At 36.2% G+C, this 18,950-nt stretch overlaps 1 protein-coding gene across 3 annotated transcripts in view; it reads left to right on the top strand.

Moving 5' to 3' along the window:
- CDC73 (cell division cycle 73) overlaps window positions 1-18,950 on the top strand; it is a 136,045-nt gene that overhangs the window by 69,552 nt on the left and 47,543 nt on the right. For all 3 annotated transcript variants that reach the window (XR_003966049.1, XM_030303182.1, XM_030303183.1), the window contains exon 11: window positions 18,821-18,878. Coding sequence is in view for 2 of the 3 variants with exons in the window: in XM_030303182.1 (XP_030159042.1) it covers window positions 18,821-18,878 (58 nt within the window). In the remaining variant the exon portion in view is untranslated. The remainder of the gene's footprint in view (window positions 1-18,820; window positions 18,879-18,950) is intronic.

Below are 18,950 nucleotides of genomic sequence, written 5' to 3'. Positions count from 1 at the left end.
TTTTCCTATGAGACTTGAGGGACATTAACTCCTAAAAATTTATCGTTTTAGAACCTAAGCTATATATTTGTAGTCATAAATATGCTTTATCCCACCTGTCTTCCCCAGTTAAGTCTGTTACCTTTCTTTATTATTTTTGCCCTATTTTTTTTTTTTTCTTGGAAGGCAGGAGGTTTATTTTATACGGCTGGGCTCAGAGGAGATACTTCTCCAGAGATCTGAGATGCAAGCACAAGTATGGGGGACAATTTACAGTCCGTTGCCTCTGCATTCTGCATTCTGCATTAGTAGTAATTTGGTGCACACAGCAAGCAGGGCAGGAAGAAGAACCTGGAAGAGGAGTCTCTAAGCTAGGAACTAGAGCTTATATCAGTCCCGTAGGCCATGTTATGGTGCATAACTTTACTTATTTTCTCAATATTACCCTCTTTGATGCCTCTTTCAAAAATCTTTTTTAGTAGGCATCACCCTTTGGCTCTAGGGGTTGGTACTCTTGGATGGCTAAGATGGGTGTTGCAGTTTGTCGAGCAGTGGTGTTTGCAGTGAAGCGTACCAGGGTGTTTAGAATATAGGGGCCGGTGGTCACAAGTAAAATTTTGGAAAGGAGGACTCCTGCCAGGGCAGGGAGCCAGGATGTCCAGTTTGTGGGGCAGCCTCTATTAGTCCAATGTAAGGAGCAAGGTCAGGGTTATGACCCTGGTAAGGAGCAAGGGTTGGCAGAGTTGCATCTGAGCACCTGGACTTGGTTCACACACTGATTCCTCAAGCTTCTGCTGTGTGCAGGCCAGCCAGCTTCTGGGGTAGGGCTGGAGTAGGGCTGAAGATCCCAGGGGCCAGCGTCTTTTTGAGGGTCAGCTTGAGCGGGTTGACTAGGTCTGAGTCACTTCACCAGGTTGAGGACTCTTGCGAGTTGGCCGCCTTAATTCTGGAGTGATGGACCCATGGGGTCTTATTATTATCCCCACAGAATAATGACCATAGAAGATTGTCTATACATGAAATACTGTGACAGTTTTTCGTAGTTTACCTCAAGTTGTCTAGGCAAACAACAAACATTTAAAGACAGAACTAGAATTTAAATCTATAATGGTGCATTGTTGAAACACAGTTTTTTCTCTCTAAAATCCCCCATTTCCAGAGATAGCCAAATCAAGACCAATGCATTTGTAGAACAAGTCCAGTCTTAACAAAACCTGGCCTAATTATTTACATAAGCTCAGCAAGAATAGCTATTGATCGTGAGGATCTTTTAAAGTTTGCTTTGCTAGAACCTTTTATAAGGAATCTCCAGATTGAACTTTTAGTAGTCTCTCCAGGCCAGAAGCCAAGCCAAATACTTGTCATCAGACAGGCCTGCAGTACCTGTAGAATTGGGTGAATTCCTCTTCACGAGGTCCCCAAGATATCCTGAGGTTCTTGCACCTTCCAGGAAGTGACCTTCTTTACTCACCTGGTGTGGCTTCTGGGAACTCTGTAAGCGAGGTATTCAGCCAACATTTCCAAGGGGCTTTATGACTCCACGTTTCATAAAGCCAGTCTTAGTTCCTTAAAGCTGTCTGGTCATATCTGAGTCTATGAATGTCACTGACAAATACGACATTCCAGTCAAGGCCTTGGTAAAATAACCAGTATTTCCAATGGTGACCTGTTACAAGATGAACAGATTCTTATTGAACTTACGCAAACAATTGTAATTGCCATGAAAGAAAGAATACTCACTGAGAGTTTTTGTATTTCAGAGGGTTTAGGTAGAGAGAAAAGATAAATGCTTCAGTTTACAAATGAATACTTTATGACATTTCTGTGTATCATCTTAAGAGAAAGTTTCCTTAATCTGGAACAGCAAACATTTTCATTTAGTCCCATGTTCCTAATTCTTGTTCAGTTTGAATGCAGCTTTTTAGTTCTGGAAATCTTTCAAATACCTGTATTTGTCCTCAAAGTCCTTTTTACAAATCTAAATGACAAAAATCTCAGAAATAGACATTGTTCATTATGATGCAGTTGACAAAGAAATTTGGTTATTTCTGTGACACATAACACTTCAAGTAATTAGTTAACAGCATTTACCAGTGCAGTACAACCTAAGGTTTATTACCATTGTGCGACAGTGCTTTTCCAAGCAACTTAGCATCCCAAATAAAAGGGCCTAATTGGTCAAAAAGACGTCATTTAAAACTGTATTTATTATAGCATTATATAGTTGTTAGCAAAATCTAGCTCCTTTAACACTGAGAAGTTTTAACTAAGCAAAGACCTGATACAAATGAAACCTAAAGCTTTGGTTTTCCTGGCAGTCAAAAGAGAAGAAAACCTTTGTTTACGTTGTCTTCAGCAGTCGAAGAAAACTTTGTCTTTTGAAGAGAGAGAAAAGCAGAATTTCAGCCTTATACCAGTGTACTTTCAAAATTCCATGCATCTCAACCTTAGTCCATCCTGAGCACACATAAAATTACTTTCCAAAGATTTTCCTGCACGAACCTTCTACAACTTTCCTTTGCCTTCAAACTTTGTCCCCAAACCATTTCTCTCCAAATAGCCAGTCTCAATTAGGACAAAATTATTTTCTTTTACCCTCAATAAAAGGGTATCTTGCATACCTCCTACTTTCCTACATACAGGGTTGGTACACTTCAGATGGTAAATTCACGAACCAATTAAGCACAATGCATGTTTTCCAATAGGTCCAAATAGCCTTAGTTTCTCTGCAATAAGAAGTTAAAAACACAAACCTATGTTCAGTAATCAAAGCTTTAGCACTGCATCATGCAATCAAAACTTTAACGTTTCAGGCTACCAATTTGAAAGATATCTTAGCAATTACCCATGAAAAGTTTGGGATAGACAAAATTAACTATCATTTTAAGTCACCTTTTTGCTAACAAATTGCAGCAGAGATAACGTGAGCTTATTTGATCTTTAGTCAACCTTGGTAGAATGGAAGTTTCATATTCAATGCTGATAACTTTAAAGACAGAGCCAACAAACTTAAATTAGTTTCACTTGCGTCCACTTAAAAGTCAATCAGTCTTTCCCCATTGTCAATTTTCACCTGGGACACCAGTGGAGGTTTCTGAAGTGGGTGGTCCAAGGGAGTGTACTTTGCTCCGTGACCTCGAGGGTGGGAGGAGGAGCCAGTGGTACCTGAGGCACTGAGGATGGTATAGGAACCAGTTATGTGGACTGCACGCAAGTTGGCACAGAAACAGGAGGGGAGGGGAAGGCAGAAGAGGCAAGGTGCCAGCAGAAGGCAGAGAAGGAAAACCCGATTGAAAACCTTAGCTCAGACAGAGGAGCAGACGCCATGTTTTTTTCACCAAAGTGGAAATACGGAGTCCACATCAGGCCAGTGAAGACCTGGAATTTCCCCAAAACAAATAGAGTTTCAGCACTGCTTGAGAATATTCCTTAAAGTCCCCATCCCGAGGTAGACTAACCACAGTTGGCTCCAATTATAGCTGTTAACCCGGGAAGTGAATGAGGAAGAAGCCCTCACATCTTAGGCAGAGGAACAGAGAGAGAGAGTCAATGTCCTCTTCAATCTGATTCTATCTCGGCCAAACCAATAAGGCCCCCTTCTCAAGGTTCCTTCTGATAACGGCTGGGTTTTGGAGACCTCTTCCGATTCGGGCACTCATTCTTTTCCCTTTTCCTTGTAGTAGACACATTGGTATTTTGCTAAGGGGGGACTCTGGGCTTCCCCCCTTTTGGCAGCTGGACCTTCCCCATCCCGATGCCGCCATAGACTGTATGCTGTTCACCACAGAATCACCCACGGGCCCACTCAGGCACCGTGGGCTTTTGGAAACCTTAAGGGTGCCCGTCTGTGGAGCCACAAATCGAACTTGGCAGGCGAGCCAGACAGAGTCACACATTGACACTCACACACACACCAGAGGTTATTACATTCCCCCCCACAGAATTCCTGTAAGACATCTGAGGTCTGTCTCCGGGGAGTGATCAGGTTCCTCTTCCACTCTTGCCAGTGGCCTCACTAGATTGGGGCCCCGGCCTTACCGGTTCTGACATCGGGTCCAGGTCCTCACCTGCCAAGTCTCCTTGAGTCCAGAGGGGACAGCGGAATGGGGCCGGCCCTAGGCAACCGAGCAGGAGACTGCCGAAATTCAGGCAGGGCGCGCCTTCTCCCTTGCAATTCCTCATTCTGTCACCCCTCGCCCCTCTCCCAAACCGGTGGCAACAGTGGGCCAGGGCAGTTGGGTTTCCCAGTCAGGGAACCAAATATGTTATGGAACCAGGCTGGAACGCTGGTGGAAAACCAAGCGGCGCTCAGAGATCTTGGAAGCCCACTGGTGGGCTCAGAGGAGATTCTTCTCCAGAGATCTGAGCCTGTCCTATTTTTTAGTGTAGCTGATGACATGTGTTTGGTACTTGTAGGAATCTCCTCTGACTTTTTTAAGGAGTATTTGCAACTTTGCCAGAAATGCTAGAAGGAATGTTAAAGAGTTTTATAAATGGGAAGCCTAAGGCCTAGAGCTTTGGCTTTTCCTAGTTAAATATGAAGGAGAAAATTGAAAGCCAGGCTTTTATTTTAGTTCCTATGTCCACTCATTACATGCTCACTACTTTTTATTTTTATTTTTTTTACTTAAATAAAGGTAGCAGAATAAGGCTTAAGTGCCTACTTAAAATAATGTATTTTACACGAGTGGAAGTGGATTTTAGAAGATCAGTATTGTATTTATCAGTAATTCCTTACATAGGATTTGACTGTGCAGCTAGCAGCAGTGACTATTATTTACCCAAAATCAGATCACATGCTAAGCCTACCTAAATTGTTAGGTAAAAGAATTTTTTTTCCTCATAATAGTTTTAGTATCAAAATACCCATTTTAAAGATGACAAGCCAGTGCTTAGAGTTGTAAAATAATTATCCCAGATATCAGCTAATTAGTGATAAGAGAGTCCAGCTGGGAATTAAAGCAAGATTATGTAAGTCTTTATGCACTGTTCTTAACCATTATACTGTATAACATTGGAGAAATTGTGGGGAGTTTTTTATAGGAGTGGCACAGCATACCCAGAAATCATTCATAGAATTGTAAATGGATGTTGGTTTATATTTTCACTTACCAAATACATATTGATAAAACTACTTTTTGTCAATATATGTAGTTAGGCACAGTTTATTAAATATTAGGGAGACAGAGTTTTAGACATATTCCCTATCCTTTCTCTAGGAAGGATAAGACAATTATTTTTGCTACTTCTTTTGATTTGACTCTTTTTTGGTGTCCCATTGGATTTATTATAGATCTTGATTATTAAGAGAGCGTTATTAGATAACCTACTGGTTAATGGTTCTCCCAGTACTGATTGGAGCCCCTGAATTCCCAGCAGACTGTTGTTTCAGTTATGCTTGCTAAGGGTTAATGTAGCAAAAGAGACTCCTAGAAACTAATAAAAAGGTGCCTGTGTACTTAATCAGAATGTACTTTAAACTTTAGGTACACCTGCCATCAGTTTCTTAAGTTTAAATTAAACTAGCTAAGCACTTTACATAAAGTACAGAAAAACAGCAGACATGAGATAAAAGTTCCTTTAGTAAGACTTTTTCTAGCAACCTGCATGTTTCCAGCCAAGAGAAACTGTAAAAATCTTATGACAGGCAAGCTTGTAGAAGTTCTTCCTTTAGTCTAGTTTCTTTTAACATCTGAATTCTATGGTTAAACTTTCTCAGTAAATGTGACATGTTCTTTGTCACACTCAGCAAACTGGCAGCTATTTTATTAAGTTTTATAGTCATAAATGCCTTGTAATTTTTACTTCCATAGGTCTACTTTTTAATCTTATAACACATCCCTGATGGAAGAAGTAGGCTGTTATTACTCTGTTTTGGCCAGAACTGTCCAGGTTTTTTTTGTTGTTGTTTTGTTTTTTGTTTTGTTTTTTTTTTTATTTTCCTGGGCATGTCTGCAGTAGTTCTCTAGGAGACAGAATTTAAAGACAGGATTTGCAGTGCCTCCTGACTCTTATTAATTTCTATTGAGTACAGAAGTAATTGTTACTTTATTCATGTGGTTAGTAGCTTTTGAGTTATTATTACATGATAAAATAGGTATAGATTTGCTCACTGATAGTAAAGATAAGTCATTTCATGGAATTCTACTTTCTGTATAAATTCAACTAAATGTCCTTGGTAAAAAGAATGAGGGAGAGGGGCGCTGGGGTGGCTCAAAATCGGTAAGCATCCAACTCTTGGTTTTGGCTCAGGTCATGATCTCACGGTTTTTGTGAGTTCAAGCCCTGCATTGAGCTCTGGGCTGGCAGCAGGGAGCCTGCATGGGATTCTCTGTCTCCTCTCTGTCTGCCCTTGCCCTACTTGTGCTCTCTCTCTCAAAATAAATAAACTTAAAAAAAAAAATGAAGAAAAGGGAGTGGGGGGTAACAATTCAACCATGGCAAGGTGATTCACTGAGAATGAGCAAATATCCTTGAATCATTTGAGAAGAGGAGACATGAATCTGGTTTTCCCTACATTGGTCTTCATTCCTGTTTGTGCTTTAGCATGAGGAATTGGCCCCTAAATGCCAGCGAGTTTTTTATTTTCAGCCAGTGCTCACATGAAGAACTAGTTCTTTTTTTCCAATGTTGGAGAAAAATCTTAATGTTTTGGATTATGTGTAATTTCCACCATAGTACTCTGAAAAATGCCATTTGACATAGTTATTTAGAGACCAGTTTTAGTTTTAATTGAGATCAGTCAACAGTTCTGCACAGTAATGTTTGCTTGAGGTTTATATCTTTTGACTTAAAGTCAGTTGAAATCTTTTTCATTATATATAAGATATGGACAAATGGCATATTTTTGGATTTTTTTATTAGTAAGTAGTTTTCTCTTTTTGAAGAAAAATTAACTGTGTTCATTAAGAGTTTATAATTTTCCTTTGAAGTCAACAGATGATTTATGAACCAGTTTTACTTTTCTTTGAACCTACAAAGCAGGAATTAGCCTGATTGTAAATTAGCAATCTCAGAATGACCACAAGTGTCAGTGTTTGCCTGCCTTATTCTTCTTCAGTTTTCACTAACTTGTGCAGCAAATATTCATACTGCCTAAGAATTTCTTTTGACTTGAAAGCAGAGCCAAATTTAAGGGTCACTTTTAGAACTAATTATCAATATCCTTATAGTTTTAATTCATACAAACTGTTAATGATCCTAAGGGAAAAGATAAGCATGAAAATCAGTAGTAGTTTATATTATGCTTGTATATTCTTCAGTTTCTTAGTAGTATAGCTATTTCAGTTAAGCATAAATCAGCTGGCTTCTTACAATTGTTATTTGACGCACGGGAGATGCTCTTGTTTAGAGCTTTGGTTCTCAATGGAGAAATAATACTTCCTAGGTGGTATTCTAGAAATATTTTTGGTTGACAAAATAATTGAAGTGCATTTAGTGAGTGAGGCCAGGGAAGGAGGTCTGTAGTGGGTGGTACAATTTTAAATGAACCTAGAACATAATTGAAATGCAAAGTATATTTTGTAAAGTTTTAACATGCACTGAATTTCCCTAAGTATACAGCCACAGTGTATATTGAAGATTGTATTCAACTTTGTTCTGAACTTGGCCATTTTGAAAAATCCTGTTGCCTGTGGCTGTGATGCTTATAGTAGTTGACTTAACCAGTAGAGTATACCAGTTGTGGACATGTGTGATTGTTACATTCACTGTGATTTTTTGAATGGGTACTAGTATTTGATTAATTCATAATGTCTTCTGGTGTAATTTCTGAGATTCACATTGAAATGCTTGTGCTTATCATAAATTTCTTATAAAATTTCATTTTTGTATTAGGATATTGATTTTCATTACATTACATACATAGGTTGCTTATATTGTGCATTTCATTTCAGATTGTTAGAGGGATCAATGTGTAATATTTCTCACACAAAGGAGACATATTGAGTTTGATAGGGGTGTGAAGCTCACTAGGTCAGCATCTTTGAATAAGTTATTTCAAGCATCTTACTCCTTACAACTGAATACATGGATAGTATTTAAAAATTTAAACACTATTAATTCATTACAAAGTATAACAATTTGTAAGTTCAAGTAGATGTAGTATGTTGAAACTTAAAACTGCTTAAACTTCACAAAGAAGCATAATTATTCACATATGAATTATTAGTATCAGAAAATACTTTTTATTTAATAGCTTCAGTAGTTAAGGAAAGAAAGCAAAAAGTTACAAGTAAGTAAATAGAATGTTTTTCCCAAAGGGCTTTTTTGAGAAGAGCTGGGAGCGTAAATATACTTAATTCTAAATTCATGGAGCTCTCTTCAGAGTGATTGTTTATGATCTGATTGGAAATAGGAACTTTAGTATAAAGAAACTTTGCAAAGCAGAAAAGAGGCAGGCAAAGGTTATAGGATTAGGAAGGGGTAATGTTTAACTTTAGGGTTTGATTTTCTTCCCCTTCTTCAGGTTCTTAGAAGATACCTAAAGGATTCACTTATATTCAGTAAATACTTCGAGAATTTTTTATATGCAAGCTACAGGGGGGGATATAAGATATGTCATTAGGTTCCTTTTATTGAAGGAATTGATAGAGCTAATGGATACGTAGATTATTATATAGATAACAAAATAACTGAAAGAAAATATTATATAGTTAAGTTTTTTTCAAAAACCATTTGAAATTGTTTTATGCAATTCATTGTGGCATCCCTCAGTTTCACTCTTTTGATACTTTTGATCTTCCCAGTTGTGGTTGGTTTGCATTACATTTTTATCTTCTTAATTTTTCATGCTTTTCTAGTATTTTTATTCCCTTCAGATAAATAACATGATGTCTCACAAATAATACAGTTGCTGCGTTTTAGTGAACCAAACGTGAAAAATGAAAATTTTTGTTTCTGTTGTACCATCTATTTTTTACCATCTCCCTGATCATTTACTAACATACTGAGTCTCTTTCTTTTCCATATTCTCATAGTTAGCTGACTTTGAATTTTTTCTATATTTTCTCTGTAATTTTTCACAGATTTTATATTTATTAAAATTTCTGGCATTTGTAATGTTGCAGAACATTTCAGTTGACTCTGTGTTGGGAATGTGGGGGTCAAATAGTTAAATATATACACGTCTATGTTTTATTTTGGCTTCTTCAGTCAGTTTATTGAATTATATTAAATGGTGAAATGTTGAATGGTTTCTTTCAAAGCTTAAAATATTGTTATTTTCTTTTCTACCTCTATTCCCAGTATCTATAATTATGTGATTCTCAAAAAAACAAGTTTAGCTAATTCCAGACATGTACCCTTTGATAGAGGGAGCTGGGCAGGAGAATATTATGTTTTTATTCACATGGAACAAAAGAAGAGCACATGTTTATGGCTATACCAAGAAGCCCATGTTGAATTATGTCTTTAAACTTAATCATTTAACTGGACATTGAGGTTGTACTGCAGTGTCATAGTTCCTAGTGACAGGGTATTACTTATATTAGAATAATGGAATTTTAGAGCAGAATTAGGCCTTTTTAATCATTAGAAATCTAGTTTCCTCATTTTAGAGGCAAGTTCATGAAGACCCTGAGATGCCATTTTCTCAGAGCTCCCCACTTTAGTATGTCATAGCCAGAACTAGAACCTGGGATATAAGATTTCTTTCTTTCCTTTTTTTTTTTTTTTAACATTTATTTATTTTTGAGAGAGAGAGCAGAAGCGAGGGGGTGGGCAGAGAGAGAGGGGGGGACATAGAGTCTGGAGCAGGCGCCAGGCTCTGAGCTGTCAGCACAGAGCCCAACGTGAGGCTTGAAGTCATTGACTGCGAGATCATTACCTGAGCTAAAGTCAGACGCTTTAACCAACTGAACCACCGAGTGCCCCTGGAATATAAGACTTCTAAGTCAAGTTTTTTTGCACTGATTTACACTGCCTGTAAATTGATCACATCAGTTTTTAGTCCATGGACCCATTAAGTTATGCAGATGATCCCTTACCCAGTCCCTCTGCCACTATAAAAACAAGCCCACCAGTTTTAAATGAGAACATTGTGCATTAAACCTTAGTGACACATATAAAAGAATTGCTCATTTGTGCTAGAAAGGTATGTGACCATTATTGATTTTGATATTAAAGGAGATCAATTCCCATACTTCTGTTTGTTTCTGATTTGCAGTTTTATAATTAAACATTTCATTGACATTTATGTGGATATAAGTTTTTAATCTGTAGATAAATAAATGAAAAAAATTTTGACATTTTCCCATTATATAAGAATGCCCCTTTAAAGATTTTGTGTTTTGTCTAACTCTCTTTTCCTCTCTTTTGATCCAAATTTCAGTTACTGTATTTGTAATAGTCTGGATTCTCCAGAGAAACAACCTATTGGATGGATTAGATGGATTGGGTGGATGGGTGGATGAATGGATGAGGAGGAATTGACACATGTGGTTGTGGAAACTGAAAAGTCCCAGGATTTGTAGTCAGCAAGCTGGAGACCCAGGAGAGTTGATGGTACAGCTCAAGTCTGAGGCTGAGTCCTGATGTTCCACCTTGACAACAGCCAGGCAGAGAGTGAATTCTTCTTTATTCAGCCTTTTTGTTCTGTTCATTTCTTCAGTGGATTAAATGAGGCCAACCCACATTGGGGAGAACAATCTGCTTTACTCAGTCTACTGATTCCAGTGTTATTTAATCTTATCCAGAAATATTCTCACAGACACATCCAGAATGATGTTTTAACTGGATTATCTGCACACCCCATTGCCCAGTTGACACATAAAATTAACCTTCACAGTTATCCTCTGAAAGCATTCTAGAGAATGATGAATGGAAAACTGGTATTTAGTTTTTTTTAATCAATGAATATCTTATGTTATTCATTAACACTTGTATTTCAGTTTTGTCTGTGACTATAAAGAAGATGTATATTCCCAGGTCAAAGTTTTAATTCTATGAGTGGATTTGGATAGGGATAAAATTTTTCTTTTTTCTTCATTGAGATTAAAATATTTACTTTATGCTCCTTTGATTTCACATAGCAGAAACTTGCTCAAGTCAGCCAAAGGAAGAAAAGGAAATACATGATAATGGTATAAGAATATTCTGCAGAACCCAAGACTGAGAAATATAAATTGGCCTTTCTTAAAGAACACAGTGAGAAATTGGAAAACTTCCAGGAATCAAAGAAGCTTTTCTGTTTTTGTGTGGTGCCATATGATTATTTGTCACTTTTTCTGCATCTGCACCCCAGCTCTCTGGTCCTTTGTATACACAGTCCTCCTTAAAACCAGTCTGGCTACAGGCTACAGCTACAGATAACTGTAGCTCACATTGCTGGGCATATCTCAGTATGGATTTCATAATTCCAAAGAAGAGAAGATTTGATAGGGTCACTGTAGTTCATGAGTTTATCCCTTGTGGGTATAGTCCAGCTCTGAAAAGGGGAAATTGGGTGTTGTCTCAGTAGACATCCCTTGAAAAGTCTGCCATCATTTGTAATTGGACTGTGTTTATTTTTATTTAAAAAGTTTTTTCCCCTAATGTTTATTTATTTTTGAGACAGAGAGAGACAGAACATGATCAGGGGAGGGGCAGAGAGAGAGGGAGACACAGAATCCGAAGCAGGCTCCAGGCTCTGAGCTGTCAGCACAGAGCCTGACGTGGGGCTCAAACTCATCAACTGTGAGATCATGACCTGAGTCGAAGTTGGACACTCAGCCGACTGAGCCACTCAAGCGTCCCGACTATGTTTATTTTTAAAGCATATTTTATACTTTTTTAAGAAGACTTTTTTATTGTCGAATTATATATATGTATTTAAATATGTGTGTATATATACATATATGTTTATAAATGTTTTAAGGGTACACAGTTCAGTGGCATTAAGTATATCCATAATGTTAGGCAACCATCACCACTCTGTGTCTCCAGAACATTTTCATCATCCCTAATTGAAACTGTACACATTTAAATAATTTCCTATTGCCCTCTCCTCAGCTCCTGTAGCCACTATTCTACTTTTTATTTCTGTGAATTTAACTCTTCTAGGTACTTCATGTAATTGCAGTCATACAGTATTTGTCTTTTTGTGTGTAGCTTACTTCATTTAGCGTAGTATTTTTAAGATTCATCCATGTTGGGGCGCCTGGGTGGCGCAGTCGGTTAAGCGTCCGACTTCAGCCAGGTCACGATCTCACAGTCTGTGAGTTCGAGCCCCACGTCAGGCTCTGGGCTGATGGCTCAGAGCCTGGAGCCTGTTTCCGATTCTGTGTCTCCCTCTCTCTCTGCCCCTCCCCTGTTCATGCTCTGTCTCTCTCTGTCCCAAAAATAAATAAACATTGGAAAAAAAAAAAAAGATTCATCCATGTTATAGCATGTATCAACTTCATTCTGTTTTTAAGGCTGATTTATATTCCATTGTACATGTAAACTGTAGTTTGTTTATCCATGCATTTGTCAGTGGATATTTGGGTTTTCACCCTTTGGCTATTGTGAATAATGTTGTTATGAACATCAGTATACAAATACCTGTGCAAGTCTCTGATTTGAATTCTTTAGGTTCTGTACCAAGAGTTGGAGTTGCTGGATCACATGGTGATTCTATGTTTAATTTTTTGAGGTTCCATCCTACTGTTTTCCACAGCAGCTGCTTATTTTACATTCCTACCAGCCATGCACAAGGGTTCTAATTTCTCCACATCCTTATCAGTTTGTTTTTTTGTGTGTGCTTGTTTGACATTAGCTGTCCTAACAGGTAGAAGTGGTACCTCATTGTGGTTTTCATGTACATTTCCTGAATGATTAGTGATATTTGAGCATATTTTCATGTGCTTACTGAGAATTGTCACTTTCTCTGGGGAGATGTCTATTCAAGTTTTTTTGCCCATTTTTGAATTGGAATGTTTGTCTTGTGGTTTTGAGTTGTAGGAGTTCTTTATATATTTTGGATATTGGCCCCTTATCAGATAATTTGCAAATATTTTCTCCCATTTTGTGGGTTGATTTCTCACTGTGCTGATAGCACCCTTTGATACAGTCCAATTTTGATGAAGTCCAGTTAATCTGTTTTTTTTCTTTCTTTGTTACCTGTACTTTTTTGTATCATAGCCACAAAATCAAGGCCAAATTTAATCTCATGAAACTTTTACTGTGTATTTTTCCTAAGAGTTTTAGTTTTAGCTCTTGAATTTACACCTTTTGATCTATTTTGAATTAATTTTTGCCTATAATGTAAGATAATGATTCAACTTGGTTTTTTTGCAGGTGGATATCCAGGTTTCCCAGTACCATTTGTTGAAAAGACTTTCCTTCCCCATTGCATGGTCTTGTACCTTTGTCAAAAATCAGTTGACCATATATGTTGAGAGTTTTCTGTATTTTCCATTGGTCTATATGTCTGTCTTTATGCCCATACTACACTGTTTTGATTACTGTAGCTTTGAGTTAGTTTTGGAATCTGGAAGAGTATGTGAGTCCTCCAACTTTATTCTTCTTTTTTTAAGATTAGTTTGGGGTCCCTTGAGATTCCATATGAAATCTAGCATGGATTTTTCTTTCTGCAAAAATACCATTGGGTTTTTGGTAGGGATTGCATTGAATCTGTAGATTGCATTGAATCTGTAGAATTGAAATCTTAACATTATTAATTCTTCAGTCCATGAACATAGATCTCTTTCCACTTATTTATGGCTTTAATTTCCTAACAGTAATATTTTATAGCTTTCAGACGTTAATTCTTTTGCTTCCTAGATTAAATTTATTTCTAAATATTTTATTCTTTTTAATGCTATTAAACATGGAATTGTTTCATAATTCCTTTTACAGATTGTTTGTTGTTAGTGTATAGACATGCAGCTGATTTTTATGTTTTTGTTTTGTATCCTGCAGTTTTGTTGAATTCATTTATTAGTTGTAACAGGTTTTGTGGAATATTTAGGTTTTCTACATACAAATCTTGTCATCTGCAAAAAGATAAGTTTATCACTTCCTTTTGAATTTGGATGGCTTTTACTCCCATCTTCCTCCCTCCTTTCCTTCCTTCCCTTCCTTCCTTCCTTCCTTCCTTCCTTCCTTCCTTCCTTCCTTCCTTCCTTCCTTCATCTTAATTGCTCTGGCTAGAATTTCAGATGCTATGTTGAATAGAAGTGGTCAAAGTGGACATATTGTTCCTGATCTTAAGGGAAAAGGTGTCCATCTTTCACCACTGAGTATGATGTTAGGTGCTTGGATGTTTCATGCTTAAGTTTTTATTATATTGAAGTTTACTTTCTCTCCTAGTTTGTTAAGGTGGGTATGTATTGTTTTTAAATCATGAAAGGGTATTAAATTGTCAAATGCTCTTTCTGCATCAGTTGAAGTGATCATGTATTTTCCCTTCATTCTGTTAATGTGATATATTGTATCTGTTGAGTTTCATGTTGAACCATCCTTGCATTCCAGGAATCTGTGCCACTCGGTCATGGTATATAATCTTTTTAATATGCTACTGAATTTAGTATGCTGCTGAATTTGGTTTGCCACTTCTTTTCTTATAAAGAATGTTTCTTTATGGAAAGAAGTTGGTTTAATAATTATTAGTTGCTCTTTATTTTGGGAACTGAGCTGAACATACACATATAGATATATACACATACACATTAATAGAAAATACACATATATATTACAAGTAAGTAAATGTATATGTAATTATATTTATAATTTTTGAACTTTGATTCCTTCACTGGTCTCTTCCATTAGATTGCAAAACTTCATGAAGGCAGGAAGAAATACTTCTTTTGTTTATACTGATGCATTCCCAGTTTTTTATTTGGTACTCAGTGCTCTTGATAAATGTGTATGGAATGACAATGTGTATGGAATGAATAAACAATTAATATTGTTTAATTCTCTCAATAATCCTTTATGATATTTCTACCACTTTTATTTAACAGATTAAAACAGTTTAATAGTTGTGAGTCAGTAGTTCTAAGGCAAATGGAATTGTTTTAATTAGTTGATGTATAGTTTTAAGGATGTACCATGCACCAGGCAACCTGGAATAGGCATTGGAGGCATAATAGACAGTCCCTGACCTAAGATAGCTTACATTCTGGTTGAGAGAAATAGACAAGTAAGTAAAGAATTCTAGAGCAAAATGAAGAATTGATAATAGGTATCAAATCTATATGTTTTGTAGATATAATATATTTTAGGAATGTGTTTTCTATTTTCCACGTTGGCATACATTGTATGCATATACTTCTGGGTTATAGTAGGATTTAGAAAGAGAATTGTGTTTATAATTTGTGTTTTGTTCTTGAAATCTTTTATGTTTTCAGCCTCATTGTCATTTGTCTATAGAGATACAGTTTTCTTTTTGTACATAGCTTTTCCAAAATACTTTTTTTTAAAAGACTCAGTGTACTTTTGCCATCATAAATACAGTAGTCAGGAGGGTAGATTATAAACTTGTAGAGTCTGCGTATATATTCTGTGTGTATTCTTCGTTTAGAATTTCAGTATTTCATGAAGTTGCATGTAAATAGCATTTTCCCAAATTGAGTAAATATAATGCATTCTTTTTCATACTGACAATTGTTACACATATTTTTCTTATGATAGTACATATTATATTATTTCCTACTTGTTTAAGCAGCAACCAATATTCTGTCTCCCAGTAACGGAAGATTTTTAGATTTTTCTCACTTGCTAAAATAAGGCAAGTAAGGATTATAAACAGTATACTCTGTTTTGTCTTGTTGTGTTTTGCAAAAATGATTCTATCACTTCTCTGTCACCCCACTCCATTCTTTATCAGTTATTTCTTTTCTGGAATGCCTCAAGTCTGAGTAGAAATTGTAATGGTTCTGACTTTTCAAGAGAAAGCAAGTTTTCCTCTCCAGTTAGCGTAATTTGTCAGCTCTTTTAGTTGTTTTTTTTTTTGCTGATACTTTATTTTCCCAGATGGGTATTATTTTTTCCCCCAATCCAAATATCTTTAAAAATGTAGAAGTGTCAGTCTCTTGCATATTACTGCCAAATTATTATTCCTGTTTCTTAATGTATGCCAGATATACCACTTTGTAGTCTTTGGAAAACTTCGCCTCTGTCTCTTCATCTTTAGAGTAAAGGGTGGTGGTTTTTATATGGTTTATGAGGTTCTTAATGCAATGAGTTCTATAATTTTATTTCAAAAGAGTGCAGATCAGAGTGGAATGAACTTTTAGCTCTTAGTGTTGGCTAGGGAGCCCTAAAACAGCCATAAACTAATGACATGATTAGCAAAGATTTCTTCCCTCTTTTCTTTCATGGAGCCCATAGTCTCCTATTTAGTAGGTTTATAGCTGTGTATACACAGTGGGTGTGAGAGAGAAAATGTGTGAATGTGTGCTTGCACTTATGCTTACACTTATTTGTGTTTACTAACTCCAAAATTAAGCAGTGTTGTAATGATTTTGGCAACTCAAAATTTTCAGTACATCTGAGAAGACAAAATTGGATAAAACTCTTTTCAGTTGCAACTAACAAACTGCTCGACTAACTGAGGTAAGATGTGTGTAGAATTGCATAGAGTGGTGAGATGAAGAATTGTAAAGGTTCACATAATCGAGAAGAGGTAGGGGGAGATTAGGCCTTGCAGGCTATTTTAACTAGATAGGTTTTATAAGGGATGTCATATTCCACCTTTTTTTTTTTTTTTGCATACTAGTGTCATTCTGTCCCTCATAGATGGGTGTTCCCCCATGAGTCAAAAGGTAGGATCATCTGTAATTTTTAGTTTACTGCCTTGTAGCCTTGTATACAACTAGAGGTATAACTTGCTAGTTCTAATTTGTAAAACAGATCCTGAGGGAGAACTCTTGATTGACTTGGCGTAGGACATATGCCTCCCCCAGTAACCTAAAAGGCTTATTGCCAAAAAGGAGTAATTTGGAGAAGGAGAAGGTCATCAAACAATGATAGCTTACTTTGCAAACAGAAAATACCCATTTTTGTCATTTAAAGGGGTCCCAGTTTTAAGTTTCCTCAAAAGTAGATAAAAATACTTAGGGGTTATGATTTGTAATGGATAATACTTTTTTTCCCATAGTACTCATATCTGCTTGTACTTTTTGCTGACCCATGTTATAATAGCCATAGCTGGTCATATAGTATAAGTATATTTTAGTAGTCAGTTGAATTAGTTTTGGTTTGGATAGTTCTCAGTTTGCACCTAGTGCTGTGTTCTAGTGATTCTGAACTTCATCTACTCTGTTCAAAAAAAAGAGAGCTTTGATTTGGATCCAGCCAGCCTTATAGTCAAATGTAGACAGAAAGATGTCTGCATATGTGTGTGCTCATTATCTTTCTTCCTGTCTCATTTATTTTTTCTCTGTTTCTGTGGGTATTCAAACCTCACTCCATGAATCAGCATTTTCATATAAGGGTTTCTAAGTAATATGGATAATATTTATTTTACTTTCATGTTTATTATATAATATCTAGTTTATTCCTCTGTATGCAGGAACAATGGTATGGAAAGCTAAAATCTCTTTAATTGATTTAGTTTATTAAAAAAAAAACCCTGTGATAATAGTCTACCATTCCAAATGATTTTACTATGTAAAATCTTTAAGTTTTGAAGAGAATGTATTATGGTTAAAATTAATATTAATTAGGAGCATTTCTTTAGAAATACTTCTGTGATTCTAAAACTGCTATCTATTATGGATTTATGTAAATTCCCTGCTAGTTATCAAATTTCATTCGGTTTGAGTACAACTAGAGTAAGATTTCCATAAATTACTAGTTGTTTTGAAATTTACATTTGTAGCTTTCTATTAAAAATGTTATAGGGGCTCTTGGGTGGCTCCGTCGGTTAAGTGTCCAACTTCGGCTCAGGTCATGATCTCACAGTTCGTGGGTTCGAGCCCTGTGTCAGGCTTTGTGCTGACAGCTCAGAGCCTGGAGCCTGCTTTGGATTCTGTGTCTCCCTCTCTTTGCCTCTCCTCGCTCAACCCTGTCTCTCTCAAAAATAAGTAAACATTAAAATTTTTTTTTTTTTAATGTTACAATGAAGGGTTGGCTGGGTGGCTCATTTGGTTAAGCGTCCAACTCTTGATCTCAGCTCAGATCTTCATCTCAGGGTTGTGAGTTTGGGCCCCATGTTGTGATCTGCACTGAGCGTGAAGCTTACTTAAGAGAGAGAGAAAAGGAAAAAAATGTTATAATGAAAAGTTTGGTGTGAATATGATTGAAACTGTAAAGTAAAGATAGTAAACTGTACAGTATAGATAGCTTTTTAAACATTTCAGAGGCATTTGTTCCTGAGTATATAAACATAACAGATCTTAAATGTAACAAATCTCATCTTTATAAATGTGATTGTTTTCCCTAATATTTTAAAGGCATTTAATTTGAAATGTTTGTGGGTTTTTTTAATGTGTTCCAAAGTAACATTACTTACATCTTTCTAATGTGAGATTATGTATCATTTATTTATTTTGAAATTGTTCAATGGAAAAAAAGATTGACTTGATTTTAAAATGGATAATGATACTTCTGAGAATATTAAAATTGTCAACAATTAAGCAAATCATTGAATATTAGAAAAATATTACATGCTTATGGTAACTACTGTGTGGTAATGAACAGTTTAAATTTATTTTCTACCAAGATTCCTATTACTGCTTCAAGACCAATAACATAAAAGATAAATGAGGGGTTTTTTTTTGGTTTTGTTTTGTTTTTTAATGCTTGGGATCATAGCATGGTCAGTAGAGGGGCTGACTGAATGAGAGCTAAATATGGAATTTCTTTGCAGTAATTAAATGAAAGTGTTTATTATGTAAAGGAACTCTGGCATCATGTGTCAATTTTTATTCTTTTAAAGGAGGGTGCATCAGCCCGTAAGACCCAGACTCCTGCAGCACAGCCAGTACCAAGACCAGGTAAAAATATAAAACTTTGGCTTTGTTTTCTTTTTTTGTTGTTTGTTTGTTTTTTAATGATGACAGTGAAAT

The sequence above is a fragment of the Lynx canadensis genome, chromosome F1 (genome assembly GCF_007474595.2).
Source record: "Lynx canadensis isolate LIC74 chromosome F1, mLynCan4.pri.v2, whole genome shotgun sequence".
NCBI classification, from domain to species: domain Eukaryota; kingdom Metazoa; phylum Chordata; class Mammalia; order Carnivora; family Felidae; genus Lynx; species Lynx canadensis.
Note: the sequence above shows the minus strand (reverse complement) of the source record. Positions and strands in the feature narration are given on the sequence as shown.